The sequence below is a fragment of the Erythrolamprus reginae genome, chromosome 10 (genome assembly GCF_031021105.1).
Source record: "Erythrolamprus reginae isolate rEryReg1 chromosome 10, rEryReg1.hap1, whole genome shotgun sequence".
NCBI classification, from domain to species: domain Eukaryota; kingdom Metazoa; phylum Chordata; class Lepidosauria; order Squamata; family Dipsadidae; genus Erythrolamprus; species Erythrolamprus reginae.
This window is the reverse complement of record NC_091959.1, coordinates 43,078,357-43,105,307: the sequence shown is the minus strand read 5'-3', so window position 1 is coordinate 43,105,307 and position 26,951 is coordinate 43,078,357. Positions and strand designations below refer to the sequence as shown.

General features: G+C 46.3%; 1 protein-coding gene across 1 annotated transcript in view; it reads right to left on the bottom strand.

Annotated features, from left to right (window-relative positions):
* Positions 1-5,537: 5,537 nt before the first annotated feature.
* KSR2 (kinase suppressor of ras 2) overlaps positions 5,538-26,951 on the bottom strand; it is a 111,549-nt gene continuing 90,135 nt past the window's right edge. Inside the window, exons 11-12 of the mRNA XM_070762003.1 lie at positions 10,419-10,467; positions 5,538-5,903 (exon numbers count right to left, since the gene is read on the bottom strand). Of these exons, the coding sequence (XP_070618104.1) occupies positions 5,538-5,903; positions 10,419-10,467 (415 nt within the window). The remainder of the gene's footprint in view (positions 5,904-10,418; positions 10,468-26,951) is intronic.

The following is a 26,951-nucleotide window of genomic DNA, read 5'->3' as shown; positions in this document are numbered from 1 at the left end:
ATGCAATCCTGTGAAGCCTTCATAAATTCCACCAAGGTACAATGGTACCTCTACCTACAGATGCCAGAAAATAACGCACCACTTTTTTTTTCTCAGCCTACAGTAATGGTATGAAAATGCCCTACAAAGTTTTCTAGATAAGAACTGGGTGTTCAAGATTTTTTTGCCTCTTCTCAAGAACCATTTTCCACTTACAAACCCGAACCTACGAAACTATAACTGGAAAAGGCAGGGAAAAGCCTCCATGGGGCCTCTCTAGGAATCTCTTGGGTGGAAACAGGGCCAGAAAAGGTGGGGAGAAGCCTCCGTGGGGCCTCTCTAGGAATCTCCCGGGAGGAAACAGGGCCTCCACTCTCCCTGTGGTTTCCCCAATCACATGCTTTATTTGCTTTTACATAGAAACATAGAAGACTGACGGCAGAAAAAGACCTCATGGTCCATCTAGTCTGCCCTTATACTATTTCCTGTATTTTATCTTACAATGGATATACAGGTATGTTTATCCCAGGCATGTTTAAATTCGGTTACTGTGGATTTACCAACCACGTCTGCTGGAAATTTGTTCCAAGGATCTACTACTCTTTCAGTAAAATAATATTTTCTCATGTTGCCTTTGATCTTTCCCCCAACTAACTTCAGATTGTGTCCCCTTGTTCTTGTGTTCACTTTCCTGTTAAAAACACTTCCCTCCTGAACCCTATTTAACCCTTTAACATATTTAAATGTTTCGATCATGTCCCCCTTTTCCTTCTGTCTTCCAGACTATACAGACTGAGTTCATGAAGTCTTTCCTGATACGTTTTATGCTTAAGACCTTCCACCATTCTTGTAGCCCGTCTTTGGACCCGTTCAATTTTGTCAATATCTTTTTGTAGGTGAGGTCTCCAGAACTGAACACAGTACTCCAAATGTGGTCTCACCAGCGCTCTATATAAGGGGATCACAATCTCCCTCTTCCTGCTTGTTATACCTCTAGCTATGCAGCCAAGCATCCTACTTGCCTTTCCTACCGCCCGACCACACTGCTCACCCATTTTGAGACTGTCAGAAATCACTACCCCTAAATCCTTCTCTTCTGAAGTTTTTGCTAACACAGAACTGCCAATGCTATACTCAGATTGAGGATTCCTTTTCCCCAAGTGCATTATTTTACATTTGGAAATATTAAACTGCAGTTTCCATTGCTTTGACCATTTATCTAGTAAAGCTAAATCATTTACCATATTACAGACTCCTCCAGGAATATCAACCCTATTGCACACTTTAGAGTCATCGGCAAATAGGCAAACCTTCCCTACCAGACCTTCCCCTATGTCACTCACAAACATATTAAAAAGAATAGGACCCAGAACAGACCCTTGTGGCACACCGCTTGTAACCTGTCTCTGCTCAGAATACTCGCCATTAACAATAACTCTCTGATGTCTACGCTTCAGCCAGCTTGAAATCCACTGAACTACCAAGGGATTAAGTCCAATCTTCACTAATTTATCTATCAGCTCTTTATGTGGAACCGTATCAAAGGCTTTGCTGAAGTCCAGATAGGCAATATCCACGGCACCACCTTGATCCAACACCTTTGTGACATAGTCAAAGAAATCAATGAGATTAGTCTGACATGATTTGCCTTCAGTAAAGCCATGCTGATTTGGGTCCAATAAGTTATTGTTTTTTATTGATTCCTATGGGAAAAATTGCTTCTTCTTACAAACGTTTCTACTTAAGAACCTGGTCACAGAATGAATTAAGTTCATAAGTAGAGGTACTACTGTACCTTGCTGGAGGAACCACATCCTACCTCCCTATTCTGGCGGATTGTGCCCGTTGTGAATTTTTATTGTCCCCATTCGGAGACCGTTTGAAACAGAGGTGGGTTTCAGCCAGGCAAGGATTCCCTGTCGCCAACACTCCCAGCGTGGGCAGTGAGCATCCGGCATGAGATTTGGCTTCTGCACATGCGAAGAACGCCAAATCTCACGTGAGGATGCTTGCGCATGTGAAATTTCACCGATTTTTGAAACACATAGAACATCATGAAATCTCACATGCATGAGTCTCCTCGCATGAGGTTTGGCTTCCTGTGCATGTGCAGAAGCTAAATCCCATGCCGGCACATAAGCCCACCTGCTGGTCACGCGCAGCTACCATGGTCACATGATCATCAAGCCACTCCCACCTGGCCGGCAAGCCACTCCCACAAAATAAGCCACACTCACAGTGTGTTAGTAAAAAAAAATTCAGCCCTTCAGTGGTGTTAACTCAAAAATGTACTGAAATGAGATGAGTAGATTGACTTTGAAACTTAAAGATAAACAAGACTCAGATTATTATAAAATTTGGGGGAAGTTTTAAGATTGGATAGAAAACTAAGAGATACGTATTAGTAATTGGTTAATTTTGGAAAAATCGAAACATGAGAATTTTATTTCAATTTTGCAAGCCAGATGGCAAAGATGAGAAATGGTGGTAGCGCTATAGAATGATGTAACATAAAATTTACTTATTGTTTAGATTTTAAACATATAGAACTTTATTTCATGAAGTAGGTGATATATTATGAATAGTTTCTTTTATTAAAGAGATATATATATAGAGAGAATTTTTAATTAGCTATATGACACAATATTAAAATTAAAAATTAAAATTGCATTGATGTAATTTAACTTTTTGTAGTAAGACGGTGAGGGAAAGTTTTTATTTAGATTTTTAAGAATTGATAATGCTGTATAAAGTTAATAGAACATTTTAGACGAGAGATAAGAGCCTCCATTGAGGGAGTAATAAGGCATTGTTGTTTTGTTTATAACGATATAACGAGATTATAACAAGATTATCTCAGGGACCGCCTTCTGCTGCACGAATCCCAGCGACCAGTTAGGTCCCACAGAGTGGGTCTTCTCCGGGTCCTGTCAACTAAACAATGTCGCTTGGCGGGACCCAGGGGAAGAGCCTTCTCTGTGGCGGCCCCGGCCCTCCGGAACCAACTCCCCCCAGAGATTAGAATTGCCCCCACCCTCCTTGCCTTTCGTAAGCTGCTTAAAACCCACCTCTGCCGCCAGGCATGGGGGAATTGAGATACACTTTCCCCCTAGGCCTTTACAATTTTATGAATGGTATGTCTGTATGTATGTTTGTTTTTACAATAAGGGTTTTTAACTGTTTTAATATTGGATTGTTATATGCTGTTTTTATTACTGTTAGCCACCCAGAGTCTACGGAGAGGGGCGGCATACAAATCCAATGAATGAATGAATGAATGAATGAATGAATGAATGAATGAATGAATGAATGAATAAATAAATAAATAAATAAGATATATTGTTTTACTTTATTGTGGAGAAAAATAAAAATCTTATGCCGAAAAAAAAATGTACTGAAAAGAAAAGGCTGCTTTTCTTAGATTAGATTAGATTAGATTAATTAGATTTATATGCCGCCCCTCTCCGCAAACTCGGAGCGGCTCACAACAATAATAAAAACAGTACATAGCAACAAATCCAATGCCCACCAATCTAATTACAATTTTAAGTTAAAAAATTCATAAAACAATCCCAATATATATAAAAAAACAGGCACACAGTCAATCAATCAAACAGCAAAGAACATGGGCAAGGGGGAGATGTTTTAGTTCCCCCATGCCTGACGACAGAGGTGGGTCTTAAGGAGTTTACGAAAGGCAGGGAGGGTGGGGGCAATCCTAATCTCAGGGGGGAGCTGGTTCCAGAGGGTCGGAGCCCCCACAGAGAAGGCTCTTCCCCTGGGTCCCGCCAGACGACATTGTTTAGTCGACGGGACCCGAAGAAGGCCGACTCTGTGGGATCTAACCGGTCGCTGGAATTCGTGCGGCAGGAGGCGGTCCCGAAGATATTCTGGTCCGGTGCCATGAAGGGCTTTATAGGTCATAACCAACACTTTGAATTGTGACCGGAAACTGATCGGCAACCAATGCAGACTGCGGAGTGTTGGAGTAATATGGGCATACTTAGAGAATCCCATAATTGCTCTCGCAGCTGCATTCTGCACGATCTGAAGTTTCCGAACACTTTTCAAAGGTAGCTCTTTCTCTGGTTTTCCAAGAAAGTAAGAAAACTGAACGGAGACCCTTAAATGCTCAGGTGTTTTCCAACAACAGAACATCGGAAATAAATATTCTTTGCACATCAGAACCACATAGCCAACAATTAGGCCTGATAGCAAAGATGCTGCTTTGCATTTTAATGTGAAGCGAGTGCAAGTTGGTACCCGGAAGCCCCAAAGCCGATGATCGACTCTCGGCTGAAGATCAGAAAACACTCCATAATCAGACTCCGGAGTTCTTCTGGGGGCAGTTGGATAACGACTGGCATTGACCTTAGGAGAAAAAAAAAAGGCCAAGAACCGAAGGAGGTCAGAAGCGGGCACGCTGCCAACTCCTGTAAGGTGACAAATGTGAACACGATGCCTGCGAAGCACTCTGCACATCTGTGCAAAGAAGCCACTTAGCTGAAAAGCAGAATTACTCTGCCTGGCTCCCCAGGTGGATTCCTTTAAAATACTGCTCTTCCCATTTTTCTTCCTTGACAGCTGGGCAGCAAGGGCAAGGCAAGGTTTATAGAGAAGGGCTCTTCCCTGGGAGAAGGAGGGCAATGAAGGCTTATGGCATCCATGGGAACCACCTGCTTGCTTCCTCCCCTCCCCCCCCCAGTAGAAAAAGACCTCCTGGTCCATCTAGTCTGCCCTTATACTATTTCCTGTATTTTATCTTAGGATGGATCTATGTTTATCCCAGGCATGTCTAAATTCAGTGACTGTGGATTTACCAACCAAGTTTGTTCCAAGCATCTACTCCTCTTTTAGTAAAATAATATTTTCTCACGTGGCTTGTGATCTTTCCCCCAACTAACCTCAGATTGTGCCCCCTTGTTCTTGTGTTCACTTTCCTATTATAAACACTTCCATCCTGAACCTTATTTAACTCTTGAACATAGTTAAATGTTTCGATCATGTCCCCCCTTTTCCTTCTGTCCTCCAGACTCTACAGATTGAGTTCATTAAGTCTTTCCTGATACATTTTATACTTAAGACCTTCCACCATTCTTGTAGCCTGTCTTTGGACCCGTTCTATTTTGTCAATATCTTTTTGTAGGTGAGGTCTCCAGAACTGAACACAGTATTCCAAATGGGGTCTCCACAGCGTTCTATACAGCGGGATCACAATCTCCCTCTTCCAGCTTGTTATACCTCTAGCTCTGCAGCCAAGCATCCTACTTGCTTTCCCTACCGCCCGACCACACTGCTCACCCATTTTGAGACTGTCGGAAATCACTACCCCTAAATCCTTCTCTTCTGAAGTTTTTGCTAACACAGAACTGCCAATACAATACTCAGATTGAGGATTCCTTTCCCCCAAGTGCATTATTTTACATTTGGAAACATTAAACTGCAGTTTCCATTGCTTTGACCATTTATCTAGTACAGCTAAATTATTTGCCATATTACATTTGCCATATTGTTGTAAAAGTTCAAAGTTTTTTTTGGGAGGTATCAAACCGAACGTCTTACCTGGTGATGATGGCAAGGTGGGGAGGGCTCATGCAGGCCCCCATGAACAGCACCACGTTCTCGTGCCGCGTCTGCCGGTAAGCCATGACTTCCCGCTTGAAGGCCTTCAGCTGGTCCTCGTTGTCCCGCTCGATGTCGATGAGGCGGATGGCGACCTCGCCGTGCCATCGGCCGTGGAACACCTGCCCGAAGCGGCCCATGCCGATGAGCTCCCCGATCTCCAGCTGCTCGAAGGGAATGTCCCACTCCTGCAGGAAGATACTGGTTTGGCTGGCTTTCCGGGGGAAATTACGGGCCGAGAGGAGGGAGAGGTTCATCTCCTCAAAGTCGTCCTCGGATTCCTCGTCGTTTCCTTGTTCGGTCTGGGGAAGGGAGGAAGAGAAGGGTTCGATTCATGAGACACACCGGTAAGAGACGAATAGACAGAGCCTGAAGGAGGGGTCAAAAATGTCATAAGTCTCGAGTCCCTTTGCACCTGCTGGAGAGTCCAGCCCTCCTTGGATTCTGCTGAATCTTTTTTTTTAAAAAGATTTTTATTGAAAATATTAAAAAGGAAACTGACATATGCAAAAAAGAAAGCAATACATAGAAAACACACACACACACACACAAACCTGTGCACATATCCATATACACTGCTAAAAATAAATAAATAAAGGGAACCCTTAAACGGTACAATATAACAAAGTAAATCAAATTTCTGTGAAATTGAACTGTCCACTTAGGAAGCAACACTGACTGACAATCAATTTGGGCACATTCAACTTTGTACAGAACAAAGCATTCAATGAGAATATTTCATTCATTCAGATCTAAGGTGAATGAATGAAATATTCTCATTGAATACTTTGTTCTGTATAAAGTTGAATCTGCTGACAACATGTGAAATTGATTGTCAATCAGTGTTGCTTCCTAAGTGAACAGTTTGATTTCACAGAAGTTTGATTTACTTGGAGTTATATGCTGTTGTTTAAGTGTTCCCTTTATTTTTTTTTTGAGCAGTATATATGTAGATTGTTGTGAGTTCGGGTTTTTCCCCGTGTAATATTTTGAGGCACTCAAAATATTACACGGGGAAAAACCCGAACTCACAGCAATATACATACATATATCCATGTTTGTATGTGTGTATAAACACACACACACACACACACACATACACATGAGGGTTGCCCAGAAAATAATGCACCACATTTTTTTCTCAGTCTATGGTAATGCTACGAATGCAAAACTTTAGATATACATTATTTGAATTGTCAGGAGTGCGTGTGTAAATTTTGCGTTCCTTCAGACAGATAGTGAAGCTGCAGCAGTGTTTCGAAATGGCGTCTGTAAGTGATGTATGTTACAAGCAGCATGTCATCATTGAATTACTCACTGCGAATAATAATAATAATAATAATAATAATAATAATAATAATAATAATAATAATAGTAATTTATTGGATTTGCATGCGGCCCTCTCCGCAGACTCGGGGCGGCTAACAACAATAATAAAGACAACATGTACAATCCAATAATAAAAAAAACAACTAAAAACCCTTATTATAAAACCAGACATACACACAAACATACCATGCATAACTTGTAATGGCCTAGGGGGAAGAGCTATCTCAACTCCCCCATGCCTGGCGGTATAAATGAGTCTTGAGTAGTTTACAAAAGACAGGGAGGGTGGGGGCAGTTCTAATCTCCGGGGCGAGTTGGTTCCAGAGGGCCGGGGCCGCCACAGAGAAGGCTCTTCCCCTGGGGCCCGCCAACCGACATTGTTTAGTCGACGGGACCAGGAGAAGGCCAACTCTGTGGGACCTTATCAGTCACTGGGATTCGTGCAGTAGCAGGCGGTTCCGGAGGTAATCTGGTCCATTGCCATGTAGGGCTTTAAAGGTCATGACCAACACTTTGAATTGTGACCAGAAACTGATCGGCAGCCAATGCAAGCCACGGAGTGTTGAAGAAACGTGGGCGAATCTTGGAAGCCCCACGATGGCTCTCGCGGCTGTGTTCTGCACGATCTGAAGTTTCCGAACACTTTTCAAAGGTAGCCCCATGTAGAGAGCGTTGCAGTAATCGAACCTCGAGGTGATGAGGGCATGAGTGACTGTGAGCAATGATTCCCTGTCCAAATGAAGAAAGAAGAAAGAAACTGGTGGGATCATTCACAAACGTTTCTCTCTCAGACTTCCGCTTGTTTGGGCCATTAAAGATGCCATTTGCGGAAGACATTTTGAGGAGGACAAAGAATTGATTCGCACAGTGCAGAAATGGCTTTGTGGTACCGACAGGGCATACATGCCCTTGTTTCTCGTTGGAGGAAGGCCATAGAACGGGACGAAGATTACATGGAGTGTAGAAGAAACCTCATTCTTTCTTGCATGTAAGTTTCATTGTGATCAATAAATAATTGTTGAAGAAAAATGTGGTGCATTACTTTCTGGCTGACCCATGTGCCGTCATTTTGAGCATTGGCTTCAACAAGAAGTGCATTTTCTGTAAGTGTCGGTTTTAAGATGGTCTTGAAAGGTAATAAAAAGCTTTAGCTCCATTTGCCCAAGGACAAGACAATATATATAACTCAGGGAAAATAACACAGTCAGCTGTGTGGACAAGATAAAGGAACAGTAAGGGAAGTTGGGATTAGTGACTGATAGAAGACTCGGGGAATTACAGTGATACCTTATCTTACAAACTTAATTGGTTCTGGGACGAGGTTCTTAAGGTGAAAAGTTTGTAAGACGAAACAATGTTTCCCATAGGAATCAATGGAAAAGCGATTAATGCGTGCAAGCCCAAAATTTACCCCTTTTGCCAGCCAAAGCGCCCATTTTTGTGCTGCTGGGATTTCCCTGAGGCTCCCCTCCATGGGAAACCCCACTTCCGGACTTCCATGTTTTTGCGATGCTGCAGGGGAATCCCAGCATCGCAAAAATGAGTGCTTTGCTGGCAAAGGAAGTCTGGAGGAACGGTTTCCCAGTGAAGGGAGCATCAGTGAAATCGCAGCATTGCAAAAAACACCGAAGTCCTCAAAACCCCACCTCCGGACCTCTGTGTTTTTGCGATGCTGCGATTTCACTGAGGCTCCCCTCGCTGGGAAACTCCACATCTGGACTTCCATTGCCAGTGAAGCGCCCGTTTTTGCACTGCTGGGATTCCCCTGCAGCATCACAAAAACATGGAAGTCCAGAGGTGGGGTTTCCCATGGAGGGGAGCCTCAGAAGAATCCCAGCAGCGCAAAAGTGGGTGCTTCGCTGGCAATGGAAGTCCGGAGGCGGGGCATCCCAGTGGCAGCGGTGGGTTTGTAAGGTGAAAATAGTTTGTAAGAGGCAAAAAAATCTTAAACCCTGGGTTTGTATCTCGAAAAGTTTGTATGACGAGGCATTTGTAAGACGAGGTATCACTGTACTTCTAAATCGTCCCCTTCTACCTGTGGCCTAAAAGCCAAACCTTCGTGCAAAGACAAACCTGTAGTCAAATGATGTTATTCCTAACTGTCCTGATCAGATGCAATTTAGAAGCATCGAAATAGGATCGTGCGTTCCAATATCATTCCCATGATAGAGCTCCTCCTTTGAGATCCTTCTCTGATTTGTTTCCCCCCCCAAATAGATAGGAATGCCATCCAAATTCAAGGTTGAAACCTTCTAATGCTAGTATTCTCTTTCCCCTAAGAGTAATCCAGTCTTTTATCCAGCTCATTGAGGCGGCTATATAATATAATTTCCAATCCGGAACTCCCATCCCTCTTCTATTCTTATGGTCTTGTAAGTTTTTATATTTTAATCTAGCTTTTTTCTTGCTCCAAATGAATTGATGTGTCAGTTTTTTAAGTGTATCAAAAAATTTCTTAGGTAGTTTTATGGGAATCATTTGGAGAAAAAAAAAGAATCTTAGGTAATACATTCATCTTTATCGCCGCAATTTTGCCTAGAAATGAAAGTTGGAGTTTGGACCATTTATCTAAATTTATTTTTGTTGTCTCTAAAAGTTTTTCATAGTTGTCTTTAAATATGGTGCTGCATTTAGCCGAAAGCGTTATTCCTAAGTATTTTACCTTTTTAACTATATTAAAGTCTAATTTATTTTCTAATTCTAAATTTTGTTTCAAAGTCATGTTCTTAGATATTATTTTAGTCTTATTTTTGTTTATTTTTAATCCTGCAATGGCTCCAAAATCTTCTATTTCATTTAACAAAAAATTGCCTGATGTTAGTGGATCTTCCAAAATAAATACCATATCATCAGCGTAAGCTTGAAGTTTGAATTCTTCATTTTAACTTTTAGTCCTGTTATATTTGAGTTATTTCTTATTTTAATTAATAAAGTTTCTAGGGCTGTTATGAAAATTAATGGTGCTAATGGGCACCCTTGTCTTACGCCTTTTTTAATTTCTATCTCTTCTGTCAATTCTTTATTGATTATCACCTTTGCTTTTTGCTGCGTATATATTGCGTTAATTAAGCCTATAAATTTATCACCGAAATTCATTTTTTTGAACTGTAAGATAAAATATTTCCAAATCACTTTATCAAAAGCTTTCTCTGCATCTACAAATATTAGAGCTGCTTGTTTTTCCACATGTGCGTTGAGATCCTTCTCTGAATCAACCATCAGGAAAGATTGTGGGGGGCCTGGAGATTTTGGGGTGAGCAAGAATGGGTCCCATGATAACTGCTCCACCAAGCTCAAGTCAACCAGAGCGAGCTGTGCCTTTTAACCCCGATTAAATGCAGCACAGATCAAAAGTTGCTGGAGTGGTCCATGAACCCCCACCCACCCACCCAAATGAAACAACCCACAAACCACTGCGGGAGATCACTGAGACCTTCACCCCAAAGCTCATTCTGTTTCACCCCACTCCTCGAACGGATGGACCTTACCTCGGAGGTTGGTTCCACTTCAATTTGAAGTATCGGATTCCCTTCTCGGCTTTGGAGGAAAAGAAACACCAGAAATTACTCAAATTACAAATCGTAAATGGCCTCGAATTATAGAAAAAAAAGATCCACCATTATATGCAACTCCAAGATGGGTTCACACCAGGGGTGAAATTCAACCAGTTCTGTGGGCGTGGTTTGGTGGAAATGGCAGGGGAAGGGTACTGCAAAATCCTCATTCCCATCCAACTCCAGGGGAAGGATACTGCAAAATCTCCATTCCCTCCCCACTCCTGGGGGAAGGATACTGAAAAATACTCATTCTCTCCCCATTGTTCCACTGCTATATTGTTTTTATTACTGTTGTGAGCCGCCCCGAGTCTTTGGAGAGGGGCGGCATACAAATCAAATAAATAAATAAATTCCTGGGGGAAGGATACTGCAAAATCCTCAGTCCCATCTAACTCCAGGGGAAGGATACTGCAAAATCTCCATTTCCTCCCCACTCCTGGGGGAAAGATTTTGCAAAATCTCCATTCCCTCCCCACTCCTGGGGGAAGGATACTGAAAAATACCAATTCTCTCCCCATTGTTCCACTGATATATTGTTTTTATTACTGTTGTGAGCCGCCCCGAGTCTTTGGAGAGGGGCGGCATACAAATCTTATAAATAAATAAATAAATAAATTCCTGGGGGAAGGATACTGCAAAATCCTCATTCCCATCCAACTCCAGGGGAAGGATACTGCAAAATCTCCATTTCCTCCCCACTCCTGGGGGAAGGATACTGCAAAATCCCCATTCCCTCCCCACTCCTGGGGGAAAGATTTTGCAAAATCTCCATTCCCTCCCCACTCCTGGGGGAAGGATACTGAAAAATACCAATTCTCTCCCCATTGTTCCACTGATATATTGTTTTTATTACTGTTGTGAGCCGCCCCGAGTCTTTGGAGAGGGGCGGCATACAAATCTTATAAATAAATAAATAAATAAATAAATTCCTGGGGGAAGGATACTGCAAAATCCTCATTCCCATCCAACTCCAGGGGAAGGATACTGCAAAAATCTCCATTTCCTCCCCACTCCTGGGGGAAAGATTTTGCAAAATCTCCATTCCCTCCCAACTCCAGGGGAAGGATACTGCAAAATCTCCATTTCCTCCCCACTCCTGGGGGAAGGATACTGCAAAATCCTCATTCCCATCCAACTCCAGGGGAAGGATACTGCAAAATCCCCGTTCCCTCCCACTCCTAGGGGAAGGATTTTGCAAAATCTCCATTCCCACCTCATTGGGGGCAGCCAGGGATGATGGTTCTCCGAACTACTTAAAATCAGTTTTCCAGAACCTGTCAGAACCTGCTTGTTCACACATAATGCTACACTATTTGTAAGTTTAGGCTTAATATGTTGTCTGAAAATAGCCACTGGGCTTTGCAAACCAAGGAGTATGGCCAGCCAAGGATGACCTATCAATTAAACCATGGTTAACAGAACTGTGTGATGTATGAACCCATTCCAAAGGTTTTATTGCTTCACACCACTTTCAGATCTGACTCCTCGCTCGGTTTTTTCGCAGTAGACATAGTTCAGCTCTTGATTGACAGAAACCGAATAACAACTTTCAAAGGAATAAATGGTTTGCAGTTTTCATCACAAGTAACACAAAAAAAGATTATTCTCCTTTGACACCATTTAACAGGCCAAGAGCTATTGCTAAAATGGCTTGTGATATGGGGGTGGGGGGAAAACCACCACTCCTCTTGCAGACCAAAATAACGGTGCGTTATAAAGCATGTTGGAGAACAGTTAATTGTGCTGAACAAATGTGCAACAACACATCTGAAGTCCACTCAAAAATCTAAATTGATTCAGAGATCAAATATTAATTTCTCGAGAGTTAGTTTGATGGGTTGCCAGACTAAATACGAGTTTTGGCATATATCATTAGCAACCTCCAACGTCCACTAGGTTTCTGAAAAACGACATGTACAACACTCATCTGAAATTTTGCTTTTTCCTGGTCAGTTACACTACATAGTTAATGACATGAAAACAAATGGATCTATTTTGAAACAAATGCTTTGCGGGGTGTTGAGCGGAACATCGGTCATATGAGAAATGGAGTTCTTTCGAAGGGAGGGACATTTCAAGAACAGGAGAGAGGGAGAGAGAGAATGAGAAAGAGAGTGTTAGCAAAAACTTCAGAAGAGAAGGATTTAGGGGTAGTGATTTTTGACAGTCTCAAAATAGGTGTGCAGTAGGAAAAGGAAGTAGGATGCTTGGCTGCATAGCTAGAGGTATAACAAGCAGGAAGAGGGAGATTGTGATCCCCTTATATAGAGCGCTGGGGAGACCCCATTTGGAAGACTGTGTTCAGTTCTGGAGACCTCACCTACAAAAAGATATTGACAAAATTGAAGGGGTCCAAAGACGGGCTACAAGAATGGTGGAAGGTCTTAAGCATAAAACGTATCAGGAAAGACTTCGTGAACTCCATCTGTATAGTCTGGAGGACAGAAGGAAAAGGGGGGACATGATTGAAATATTTAAATATATTAAAGGGTTAAATAAGGTCTAGGAGGAAAGTGTTTTTAATAGGAAAGTGAACACAAGAACAAGGGGACACAATCTGAAGTTAGTTGGGGGAAAGATCAAAAGCAACATGAGAAAATATTATTTTACTGAAAGAGTAGTAGATCCTTGGAACAAACTTCCAGCAGAGGTGGTTAGTAAATCCACAGTAACTGAATTTAAACATGCCTGGGATAAACATATATCCATTGTAAGATAAAATACAGGAAATAGTATAAGGGCAGACTAGATGGACCAGGAGGTCTTTTTCTGCCGTCAGTCTTCTATGTTTCTATGTTTCTAGAGAACAAGGATGAGAAAGAATGAGAGACAGAGAATGAGAAAAAGAGAGAATGAGAGCGAAAAAGAATGGAAATGAGAGACAGAAAGAGAGAATGACAAAGAGAAATCTATGGAATCAACTCTCCTCCCCCCGCCCCCCATGTCCGTACTGCTCCCATCCTACTGATCTTCCGTAAGGCCTGGTTTTCCAGCAGACCTGGGGACCATGAACTCACAATCATCATGGCCAAATCATATGAATGGTATGTATGCATGTTGTCTTGATTGTTCTATTATGGTTTTTTTTAAATGACGGTTAGATAGAAACATAGAAACATAGAAGACTGATGGCAGAAAAAGACCTCATGGTCCATCTAGTCTGCCCTTATACTATTTCCTGTGTTTTATCTTAGGATGGATATATATTTATCCGAGGCATGTTTAAATTCAGTTACTGTGGATTGACCAACCATGTCTGCTGGAAGTTTGTTCCAAGCATCTACTATTTCAGTAAAATAATATTTTCTCACGTGGCTTCGGATCTTTCCCCCAACTAACCTCAGATTGTGTCTCCTTGTTCTTGTTTTCACTTTCCTATTAAAAACACTTCCCTCCTGAGCCGTATTTAGCCCTTTAACATATTTTTATTTATTTATTAATAGAGTTGAAAGGGACCGTTAGGTCATCGAGTCCAACCCCCTGCCTGAGCAGGAAACCCTACAGCACCCGAGCCAAATGGAAGTCCAATCTCCTCTTGAAGGTGTCCAGAGTTGGGGAGTTCACCACCTCCCCTGGCAGGCAGTTCCATTGGTTGATCGCTCTGACCGTCAGGAAGTTCTTCCTTATTTCCAGGCTGAATCTCTCCTTGGTCAGCTTCCAACCATTGTTCCTCGTCCGGCCCTCTGGTGCCCTGGGGAATAAAGAGACCCCCTCCTCACCGTGGCAACCCCTCAAGTATCTGTAAACTGCTATCATGTCCCCTCTAGACCTTCTTTTTTCTAGGCTGTCCATGCCCAGTTCTCTCAATCTCTCTTCGTAAGTCTTGGTTTCGAGTCCCCTAATCATTTTGGTTGCTCTTTTTTGCACCTTCTCCAGAGTTTCGATGTCTTTTTTGTAGTGAAGTGACCAAAATTGGATGCAGTACTCCAGGTGGGGTCTGATCAGGGCATAATAGAGTGGTATTAGTACTTCCCTGGTCTTGGAGCGTATTCCTCTGTTGATGCAGCTTAGGATTGAGTTGGCTTTTTTGGCTGCTGCTGCACATTGCTGACTCATGTTTAGTTGATTGTCCACCAAGACTCCAAGATCTCTTTCGCAGTCACTACTGCTGAGTGGGGTATCTCCCAGGCTGTATGTATGTCTAGGGTTCTTTTTGCCGAGGTGGAGGACTCTGCATTTGTCGGTGTGGAACCTCATTTTGTTGGTATGGGCCCACTGTGATAGTCTGTCTAGGTCTTCTTGTACTCTGAGCCTGTCCTCAAGGGTGTTGGCTACCCCCGCCAGCTTGGTGTCATCTGCAAATTTTATTAGTTCCCCTTTTATTCCCTCGTCCAGGTCGTTGATGAAGATGTTAAAGAGTACAGGACCCAGGACAGAGCCCTGTGGTACTCCACTGTCTACTTTTTTCCATGTGGATTTAATGCCGTTGAGGACAACTCGTTGGGTGCGGTTGGTCAGCCAACTGTTTATCCATCTACATGTGTAGTAATCTACTCCATTTTTTTTCTAGTTTGTGGATTAGATTTAAATGTTTCAATCCTGTCCCCCCTTTTCCTTCTGTCCTCCAGACTATACAGATCGAGTTCATGAAGTCTTTCCTGATAAGTTTTATACTTAAGACCTTCCCACCCTTTTTGTAGCCCATCTTTGGACCCGTTCGATTCTATCCATATATTTTTGTAGGTGCGGTCTCCAGAACTGGACACAGTATTCCAAATGGGGTCTCACCAGCACTCTATACAGTAGGATCACAATCTCCCTCTTCCTGCTTGTTATACCTCTAGCTATGCAGCCAAGCATTGTTTTAGATATTATATTCCACTTCTTTCTTATTCTTTCTTATTGTTTTTGTATTTATATTGTTGTTGTAAGCCACCCTAAGTCCTCTGGGATTGGGCGGCATAGAAGTCATATTAATTAATTAATTAATTAATTAATTAATTAATTAATTAATTAATACGACTTCTATGCCGCCCAATCCCAGAGGACTTAGTGTGGCTTACTGACTTAGGTTTGTTTGTTTGTTTGTTTGTTTATTTGTTCATTCATTCATTCATTTGTTCATTAATTAATTAATTAATTAATTGAATGAACGAATAAACGAACGAACAAACAAACAAACAAACAAATGAACAGAAGAAGAACGAGACAGAGAATGAAAAGGAGAGAGGATGAGAATGAGAGAGAAAAATAATAGGAATGAGATAGAAAGAGAGATGACAAAGAAAGAGAGGATGACAAAGAGAATGAGAAGGAAAACAAGATAAAGAATGAGAGAATGAAAAAGAGGGAATGAGAAAGAGAACGGGAAAGAGATAACTAGAGTGGGAGAGAGAATGAAAATGAAAGAAAGAGAGAGAGAGAGAGAGAAAGAAAGAATAAGAGAAAGATAAATCACAGAGAGAGAGAGCACATGTAAACTGACACTGGTCTAAGAGGAAAAAGCTTGGAACTTTTGCCAAAACAGCAATTCTAATTCTGGGACTAGAATTCCTTCGGCAGGCATGCTGAAATTGTCTTTTTCCTTAAGAAGAGTACAGTAAGAGTTGAACCAGCGTGGAATAATCTGGAGCTGCTGAGTCAATTTTTCACACACGTTTCATTGATTGTCAGCTAATCTTCTACAGCCCAGGCTCTAGCCGAGCGAGGCTGCCCACGTAAAAATCACTTCGCCTTTCGGGAGGCCAGGTTCGGCTTTAAGAGAGAGAGGTCACCTTCTAACGATGCCGTTGCAAGAAGTGGATTTGGAGGACTGAGTGAGAAGGGGGCTGCCCCGTATCTCACCAGGTCTGGTAGCATGAATGGATCAAGGGCTGGGTTCTTTCCCAGCTAATTTTGCCAAATAGCCACATTTCACATCTTACTTCAATAGAACTTAGTCTTTTTATTTTTTGGAGGAGAATTGCAGGATGAGGTAGAGGATGAAGCCAGGGGGAAATTATTATCTGGAAGTAGGATCTGATCTGCAGTAGGATCTAAAGATCAGGTTTGATGAAGGATGTAAGAAAGGCAGAAAAACTAAACATCTTCGGAGGTAGAGGAGAATAGAATGGAATAAAAACTGAGTAGAACAGAGTAGAAATAGGGTCAAGTAAAGTAGAGTCGAATTTTAAAAAGAGCAGAGCAGAATAGAAAGTCCTCGGAGGGGGACAGCATAAAAATCCAATAAATAAATACAAAAGAGGAGAAGAGAATGAATAGGATAGGCTGAGGTAGAATGGAATGGAATAGAATAGAATGGAAAAGAATAAAATAGAAAAGAATAGAATAGAATAGAATAGAATGGAAAAGAATAAAATAGAATAGAATAGAATAAAATAGAATGGAATAGAATAAAATAGAATGGAATAGAATGGAAAAAATAAAATAGAATAGAATAGAATGGAATAGAATGAAAAAGAATAGAATAGAATAGAAGAACCGTTGTACATACCTGAACGGTCTTCTCGATGCACTGGAAGGAGAGTCCAACATGGGTAATTACCAATCCTATTGGTAGAGACTGAGTTAATTTAAATATTTAAATGCGAGGTAATCACCGCCCCTTAGCAGCCCCCAATACCTCAGTTTTAAAAACGAAGACAGTATAGAGGTAACACAATTTATTAAACTTCAACCATATAACAATCAACGTAGAAACCTCGCAACCCAAATACTCCGGCGACCTGGCAACTACGCCGGGTGGGTTTGGACTCTCCTTCCAGTGCATCGAGAAGACCGTTCAGGTATGTACAACGGTTCTTCTCCACTGCACTGGGAAGGAGAGTCCAACATGGGATATACCAAAGTTCACATCCCCTGGGAGGGAAAAGGCTGTGCCACGGTCGACGGAGAGGAACAACCCCTCTGCAACACACGCCTCCCAAAGGAAGCTTCAGCCGAAGCAACCGAGTCAAGTTTATAATGACGTATGAAGGTTGTAGGCGAAGCCCAAGTCGCTGCCTTACAAATGTCCTCAATAGAAGCTTGGGTATTCCATGCTGCAGACGCCGCCGCACTTCTGGTGGAATGCGCAGTTATGCCAGTCGGAGGCGACTGAGACCTAACTTTGTACGCTTCTGAAATGCAATCCTTAAGCCAGCGACTAATGGATTTAGATGAGACCCCAAGTCCCCTAGATCTTTGAGCAAATGACACAAACAGCCTGTCAGTTTTCCTGAGCTCAGCAGTCCGTCTGATATAAATCTTTAACGCCCTCCTAACATCCACCTTGTGCCATCTCAACTCCAAAGGATGTTGGCCGTGTGTACAAAAGTCAGGAAGGACCAATTCCTGCGATCTGTGAAAACCAGAGTTGACCTTGGGTATAAAGGTCGGGTCCAGTCTCAACACTACTCTGTCAGAGTGGAACACGCACAAGTCCGATCGAGTAGACAGGGCCGACAATTCGGACACTCGGCGCGCTGATGTGATCGCCACAAGAAATGCCGTTTTGAATGTCAACAGACGAAGTGGAATAGATCTTAGCGGCTCAAAGGGAGGAGCAGTAAGAGCCTTCAGTACAAGAGACAAGTCCCAAGTCGGGAACCTGTGTATCCGAGGTGAGTGGGAGTTGACTGCTCCTTTAATAAAATCTCGTACCCAAGGATGTTGTGCTAACGAACGAGATTGAGGCACCTGTACAATGGTCGCGAGAGCCGCTATTTGCCTTCTCAAGGTATTTGGTGCTAGACCTCTATCAACTCCCGCTTGCAGGAACTGTAACACCAGAATAACCGAAGCTTGCTGAGGGTCAGAACAATGCTCTGAGCAAAACTTACAAAAGGCCGCCCATGTAGCCTGGTAAATTCGCACTGTAGACGAACGACGAGCAGCCTGCATAGTAGATACTACATTGTCCGGTATACATTGGTTTCTTAATCTGAGCCTCTCAAGTGCCAGGCGGTCAGCTGGAACCATTGAGGGTTCGGATGACATACTGACCCCTGGCTCAACGATATCTCGTAATTCGGAATACAGTGATCCCCCGTTTATTGCGTCCCCAACCATTGCGAACAGGGTACTTCGCTATTTTTCAACCCGGAAGTCAAAAATACCATCTACGCATGCGTGCCCTGCACGCATGCGTAGATGGCAGCGGCTTCCCTGGGTCTTCCCCCTCTTGCTGGCGTCAGCGAGGAGTTTCCCCACCGCCCACGCAAACTCCTCGCTGCCGCTCGCCCGCCCTTCGCCTGCCCACGCCGTTCGCTCCCCCCTCTTGCTGTCGGGAGGGCGAGAAGCCCTCCCCAGCACCCGCTCGCCCGCCCTTCGCCCTGGCGGAGAAATTCCAGCCCCCACCTGGTCCCGCCCGATCCTCCTCCCTGAGGCAGCTCGCCCTCCCATGGCCGCTTCCTCCACCCTCTATTGCAAGCCCTCGCCACCGCAGCCAACGCGCGCTGCGATCTTCAAGCCCGGCTCCTTTCGGCCCAGCATCCCGGGCCAAGCAGCTGCCTTCCGTGACTGAGCCTGGCTGGCCCGGAAGATCGTAGCGCGCGTTGGCTGCACCGGCGGCGACATTGCTGCCGGCTTGGCTTCGCTCGCCGCTGCAGCCAACGCGCGCTACGATCTTCCGGGCCAGCCAGGCTCAGTCACGGAAGGCAGCTTGAAGATCGCAGCGCGCGTTGGCTGCGGTGGCGAGGGCTTGCAATAGAGGGTGGAGGAAGCGGCCATGGGAGGGCGAGCTGCCTCAGGGAGGAGGATCGGGCGGGACCAGATCGTAGCGCGCCGGACGGGGGTCTCCCGGGCTGCCCGATGCGACGGCCGCCCAGATCGCTTGGCCAAGGGGGCTCCACTTCAGGTGCCGGCGGAAAAGCCCGGCAGCCAAGCCGGCGTCTTGCGATCGCCGCCTGCCCGCTTCGCCCGGCTCCTGCGGGTCACTTCGGGGGCTCTTCCTCCCTCGGGGCGCAAATAAAAAACCCCCAGCCCTGGAAGTTCGCCGCGTCTGTCAACGCTTCTCTTCCCCTTCCAAGCGCCCGATCGCAGCCTGGCAAAGCCGGTGCAGACGGGGATAAAAAACACCCCCCCTAAAAAAGCCCGGGGCGCCACGCGCAACCACCTGCCTGCGTTCGCGGGGGGAAGATCCCCGCTCGCCGCCAAGGATGCCGAGGCCGCCCGGGAGAGGTCAAAGCAAGCCGGGCCCGGCAGGCGCCCTGGAGCCGCCGGCAAACAAAGGAATAAAAAAGGAGGAAGCCGAGCGCGGGGAAGAAGCGAAAGCGCCAATTTGCACAACTCGCAAAAGCGCGTGGAAAGATCACAAACACACACACACAAAAGCCGCGCGGGATCTGCACGCGGGGCTGGGAGGGAAAAAAGCGCCTCTTTGCAAAGCAGCAGCCGCCCGATCCGGGGCGCGGGACCCCAGGCTCAGTGACGGAAGGCAGCCGCTTGGGCCGAGAGGAGCCGGCCTTGATCCGCCAACGCGCGCTACGATCTTCCGGGCCAGCCAGGCTCAGCGGATCAAGGCCGGCTCCTCTCGGCCCAAGCGGCTGCCTTGATCCGCTGAGCCTGGCTCGCCCGGAAGATCGTAGCACGCGTTGGAGACAGGCTTTGAGTTTTGGCTGCGGGGCGAGGGAGTTAGGAAAGTCCTACTTCTCCCCCCGCAGCCAAAACTCAAAGCCTGTCTCCTGCTGCCCGGTTTAGCCAGGACACGAGCGGCGAAATGACTTGGAGGAATGTGAAGCTGAAACCGGCCGGTTTCATCTTCACATTCCTCCAAGTCATTTCGCCGCTCGTGTCCTGGCTAAACCGGGCAGCAGGAGACAGGCGGTGGGCTGGGAGCCGCAGGCGAAAGGAGCTCGGGCATTGTTCTCCGGACCCCGCCCGCAGCCTGGAGAGGGAAAGGGCCGCCGTGGGGCTGAGCGGGCGGGGTCCGGAGAACAATGCCTGGCGCCGCGCTCCGATGCCCGAGCTCCTTTCGCCTGCGGCTCCCAGCAGCACTTTGAATCCAGCAGCTTCTGCTGGATACGGGCGGTGGGTGGGACGAGCAACGCGGAAGCCAGGGGCTGTGGCAGCTCGCCCCCCCATCGCCCGTATCCAGCAGAAGCGGCGGGATTCAAAGGGATTCAAGGCTAACTTCTGCGCTTGGCTTGAGGACTCAGCTCGGAAGCTGCACGGGTGTTTTAAAAGGTCTCCGCCGGCATGGGGGGCTTCCTACCACCTCCCGAACCCCCAACTCGGGTTTGGGGGGGTGCTAAGAAGCCCCCCATGCCGGCGGAGACCTTTTAAAACACCCGTGCAGCTTCCGAGCTGAGTCCTCAATCTTCGGCTCCTCGCTAGCGCTGTGGGAGTAAAAACACCGTCTGCACATGCGCAGACGGTGTTTTTACTTCCGCATCGCTACTTCGCGAAAACCCGCTCGTTGCGGGGGCTCCTGGAACGGAACCCTCGCAACGAGCGGGGGATCACTGTACTCCACGGGGGAGACACAGAAAAGGCTATCAGGTCTGCAAACCAAGGGCGTCTCGGCCAGTGAGGAGCCATCAATATCAACTCTGCTCCTTCCTGCACCATCTTGTCCAATGTTCTTTGAATAAGGCATGTTGGTGGAAATGCGTAAAGCAGACCTTTGGGCCAAGGAGACAGCAGGGCGTTGACCCCTTCCGCCCCTGGCGTTGTGAACCTGGAATAGAATCTGGGCAATTGGGCATTGTCCGGAGTTGCAAAAAGATCCACTGATGGAACCCCAAAGCGGCGGACTATGCTGTTGAAAAGAGCTGGGGCGAGTCGCCATTCCGACGGATCCAGGGTCGCCCTGCTCAACCAGTCCGCTTGCACATTGCTGGTCCCCGCAATGTGCTCCGCCCGCAATGAAGACAAATGAAGTTCGGCCCAATCGAAGAGAGCCGTAGTCTCGAGCATGAGGCGCTGTGACTTCGTGCCCCCTTGATGATTGAGGTGGGCCCTGGTCGCTACATTGTCTGTTAGGATCAGTATGTCTCTGCCTTGAACCCAGCAAGTAAAGGCTCGAAGTGCCAGAAACACAGCCCTGAGCTCCAGGAAATTGATGTTGATAGGGGTCAGGTCGTCCTGAGACCATAGGCCTTGGGCCATATGAGGACCCATGTGAGCACCCCAACCTGACAGACTCGCATCTGTGGTCAGAACCAAGCAGTCGTGGCTGTGGAGAGGGGAACCCCGGAATAACGCTGGGGACAACCACCATTTCAGCGATTGTTTGACGTATGCTGGAAGCCTCACCTGCCGGTGAGAGTGGCTCACCTTGTCCTTTTGGTACGGCAGTAGGAACCATTGGAGACTCCTGATGTGGTGCCGAGCCCATGGTACGATCCCTATGGATGATACGAGAGTCCCAAGTACCTTGGACAACATGGCCAACGATACCTGATGTTGACGACACAGATTGCTGACCAGTCGCCGAATGTTGAGGATTCTTTCCGGTGTCAAAGATACCGTGTCCTGAGTAGTATTTATAATAGACCCCAGATGCTGGATGCTTGTAGAGGGAAAAAGATGACTCTTTTCCTCGTTGATGGTATAGCCATGTCGCTCCAGGACGTTTCGTGTAAGAGTCAAATCCTGTTGCGCCTGGGGCAGTGACTTGGACATAACGATGATGTCGTCCAAGTATGCCATCACTCGTACAGACTGGGCCCTGATATGCGCCGTCAAGATGTCCATCAGCTTTGTAAATGACCGAGGCGCCGAGGACAGGCCGAACGGCATCGCCCTGTACTGGTAGTGGGTACCGTGCAGGCAGAACCTGAGAAAGCGACGATGGGCCGGCCAAACGGGAACGTGCAGGTAAGCATCTTTCAGGTCTATCGACGTTAGAAAGTCGTGATGACGAATAGAGGAGAGAATCGATTGGAGAGAGTGCATTCGAAATCTCCGATATCGGATGAAGGCATTCAGGGACCTTAGATTTAGGATCATCCTGAACCCTCCTGATGCCTTTGGCACGAGGAAAACGATGGAATAGAACCCCGTGCCTTTGGCATGTTCGGGCACCCTCTCTATCGCCTTGATATCCAAAAGATGGTCTATCTCCTGCCGCAAATGATGTCTTTTCAGCGGATCTCGTGTTGATGGACATTGGACAAATCGGTGTGGTGGGGGCTGAAGAAACTCCAGACGCAACCCTTGAGAAATTGTGGCTAGCGCCCATCTGTCGGTGGAGATACTTCTCCAGGAGGCACTGAAAAGTTGTAGTTTGCCTCCTATGGGCGTTAGCGGATGCAAGTCACTTGGAGTTGCGTTTGAAGCCCCTCTGGTTTCCCCTGAAGGGCCGTCTCGCTTGCTGATATCCCCTCGGTCGGTCTTGAAAGGCCGCACGGTCACTTCGAAAGCCTGACTGACCATATTGGCCTTGTTGGAAAGGCCTGATATTCTGACCCACCGACGAGGAGGAGTCCCAACGAAATGGCTGGCGACGATTATAGGGGTTAGCCCGACGCTCCTGTCGTCTGTATGCTCTGGGAAGGGACTTCCGTTTGTCCTTGTCCTCAATGAGGACCGGATCCAAGGCTTCCCAAAACAGTTTTTCTCCTTGGTATGGAGAGGAAGCCAGGTTCCATTTGGACTTAAGGTCCGCCGGCCAGTTCCTTAGCCAAAGGAGACGCCTGGAAGCCAGTGAAGTTGCCATCCCTCGAGCCGAAAACTTCGCTGCATGGAGGGTAGCATCCGCAGAGAATTCCGCTGCAGCTAATAGCTTACTGATGTCCTGTCGTAAACGGCCATCCTCTGGGCCTAGACGGGCCTGCACCTCTTGCAGCCATATTATGGAGGCCCGATTGAAAAAGGAGGCAGCCGTGGCTGCTCTAAACCCCCAACTGGCCATTTGATGCGACTTACGCAATAAAATCTCCGCCTTTCTATCCTCTGGTTTCAAGCTATCGCCAGTCTCAGAGGGAACCAAAGCCTTTGAAATCAGAGTCATTACTGGCTGGTCAATGGGCGGAAACTCCAACAGCTTCTCCATATCCTCATCCAGAGTATAGAATTTCCTCTCCATGACCGAAGGTCCTTGAGCCGCTGCTGGAGTCTGCCAAGGGCGCTTGATACTTTGTATAAAGATATCCGAGGATGGCACATGGTCAGTCTCGGGCTGAGGCTCTTTGAAGAGTACTGTAGACGGTTTAGGGTCCTCAGTAGAATCTGTAACTTTAGTAGAACCTGGCAAGTCAGCTGTTTGCTTTGCCTTATGGAGTAGAACCTTGAAATAAGAAGCCTTAAAAAGACCAGCCACTACCGCGTGTTCAGGAGTGGTCTCGTCATCTGAGAAATCATACTCTTTCTCAGTTTCCTCCAACTGGGAAGGCTCTTCAACCCAGGACCCCATACCCGAGAGGGGCGGTACTGACCAAGGATTTCTTGTTGGACAAGGGTGACGTGTGTTCTGCACCTTTGCTGCCATCCCCTGGGAATATGCATCAGTGACAAGCTCCTGCAACGCTGGAGACATCTGTTGCCATGTGTCAGGGTGCACTCTAAGCCCAGCTGCAGTGGGTGTAAAGGTTGCTGAAGGCCCACTTTTCATAGAATGAGGTGCTGAAGGAGGCCTGGCTTGACTAAGGCCTGAAGCAGATTGACCAGCTGCAGGCAGAAATGGGCCCTGCCTCTCTGGGGACCAATCCCTTTCTGACAGGGTGTCAGTTGGTCTCAACCCAGAATATGGAGCTAGTGGATCCCTGGCCTGGAACATCAACTGCGCAGGGAGAGGCGAGGCAATTCTTGGTGCTAAAATGGCTGCCTCCAGCCTCTGCTCCAATGCTTTAATGCGCCTCTCTGCCTCTTTGAGAGAGGAAGAAGAGGCCTGCGCCTTGGATTTTTCTTTGGGCTTTGACTTGCCCTTATCTTTGGACACCAAAGTGGGGGAGGATGCCTTTTCAGTCATTTTCTCCTCCATTATTACTCACGAGCACTGTTGTTAACAATAGATCTGCAATTCAACGCTGCTCGGAACGAGAGCTGACAGCCAAAATGGCGATTTAGGCTCCTTAGGAATGACGCCTGTGTAAGCCCAACGTTGGTCGCGCCCACAGAGTGGGCGGAGAGCAACTGTTTCCCGCTCAAAAATGGCGGGCGCGGGTCAGCAACTGCCCAAAATGGCGGGCGCGGCTAGAAACACCGCAATTCTGCCGCCTTCCTCCTTTTCGGGGACCGACCTCCCCAATTGAAAGGAGCCTGCCCAGCCTGCCTAATAGCCCTCCTTGCCGTCCCAGCGGCTTATACGGCTGCAGCAATCGCACAGACTCTGCTGTGGCGGCGGCAGCGCGGCTTTTCTCCTCAGCGCCGAACAGCTGAGAGGCGCTGGCGCTGTGCCAGGTACTTGTCTTCAAGGGGAAAATAATCCCCGAGCCTTCCAGTGAGGGGGGCGGACCCCCTCACCTTCGGCTCTCAGCCGGGTATGGCCTCTGAGGCCAGTGACCCCTAGCTGAGGTGCTCCCCGCTCAGGATATGGAGAAAAAAGAAGACAAGTTATTTTATTAAACATTAGTAATACTTAAATAAGATACTCTTAAAAACAGTCTCTACACTTAGACTGAGTTTTTAAAACTGAGGTATTGGGGGCTGCTAAGGGACGGTGATTACCTCGCATTTAAATATTTAAATTAACTCAGTCTCTACCAATAGGATTGGTAATTACCCATGTTGGACTCTCCTTCCCAGTGCAGTGGAGAAAAGAATAGAATAGAATGAACTAGACTAGACTAGACTAGAAAAATAGAATATAGAAAAAGAATTGAATTAAATAGAAAATAAAGTAGAATAGAGTAGAATATAGAAAAAAGAACAGAATAATTTACAATAACAAGAGTTGGAAGGGACCTTGAAGGTCTTCTAGTCCAACCCCCTAACCAAGCAGGAGATCCTTTGGCGCCATTCTGGACCAATGGAGCCCAAGAGGATTACATTGGCATGAGGAAGGCATTAGTTCATTCTTTTGCGTTTCATGCTAGCCTCATCTGGCCTTCTCTGAAGCTCTCTATGTAAAATGTTAATTATGGAGGGATTCCAGAATGCAGAGATGGAAAACAGTGACACAGAGTAGTCGTCTGAGTAGGCATAGAACAGTGATGGCAAACCTATGGCATGGGTGCTACAGATGGCGGAGTCATATCTGCTGGCACACAAGCCGTTGCCATAGCTCAGCTCCAATGTGTGTGTGTGTGCTGGCCAGCTGATTTTTGACTCGTACACATGCTCTGGGAGGGCATTTTTGAGAGCAATCATGGGCTTTCCCAAAAATGCCCATATAACACCAACACTCCGCAGTCTGCATTGGTTGCCGATCACTTTCCGGTCACAATTCAAAGCGTTGGTTATGACCTATAAAGGGCTTCCTTCATGGCACCGGACCAGATTATCTCAGGGACTGCCTTCTGCTGCACGAATCCCAGCGACCAGTTAGGTCCCACAGAGTGGGCCTTCTCCCGGTCCCGTCAACTAAACAATGTCGTTTGGCGGGGCCCAGGGGAAGAGCCTTCTCTGTGGCGGCCCCAGACCTCTGGAACCAGCTCCCCCCGGAGATTAGAATTGTCCCCACCCTCCTCGCCTTTCGTAAGCTCCTTAAAACCCACCTCTGCCGTCAGGTGTGGGGGAACTGAGATATTCTTTCCCTCTAGGCCCTTACAATTTATGCATGGTATGTTTGCTTGTAGGTATGATTGGTTTTAAAATAAGGGTTTTTTAGTTGTTGTAGTATTGGATTTACATGCTGTTTTTATTATTGTTGTTAGCCGCCCCGAGTCTACGGAGAGGGCCGGCATACAAATCCAATAAATAAATAAATAAATTTTTGTCTTCCAGAGAGCCTCCAGGAGGATGGGGGAGGACGTTTTTACCCTTTCTTGGCTCCAGGGAAGCCTTTGGAGCCTGGGGGGGAGAGGAGGTGAAACACGGCCTTCAGAGGGCCTCTGGGTGGTGGGGGGAGGTGTTTTTGCCGTCCCCAGGCATTGAATTATGAGTGTGGGCACTCACACATGTGCGATAGCACACACGCATGCTCTTTCAACACTTGAGGAAAAAAAGGCTTGCCATCACTGGCATAGAAGATTGATTGATTGATTGATTGATTGATCCATCCATCCATCCATCCATCCATCCATTCATTTATTTATTGGATTTCTATGCCGCCCCTCTCCGGAGACTCGGGCCAACTAACAGTAACAATAAAACAGTGTACAATAGTAATCTAATACTAAAAACGATTAAAAAACCCATTAATATAAAAACCAAACATACATACATACATACCATGCATAGAATTGTAAAGGCCTAGGGGGAAAGAGGGTCTCAATTCCCCCATGCCTGACGGCAGAGGTGGGTTTTAAGTAGCTTACAAAAGGCAAGGAGGGTGGGGGCAATTCTAATCTTTGGGGGGAGTTGGTTCTGGAGGGCCGGGGCCGCCACAGAGAAGGCTCTTCCCCTGGGTCCCACCAAGCGACATTGTTTAGTTGACAGGATCCGGAGAAGATCCACTCTGTGGGACCTAACTGGTGAAGATGAACCGCAGCCTGAATTTCA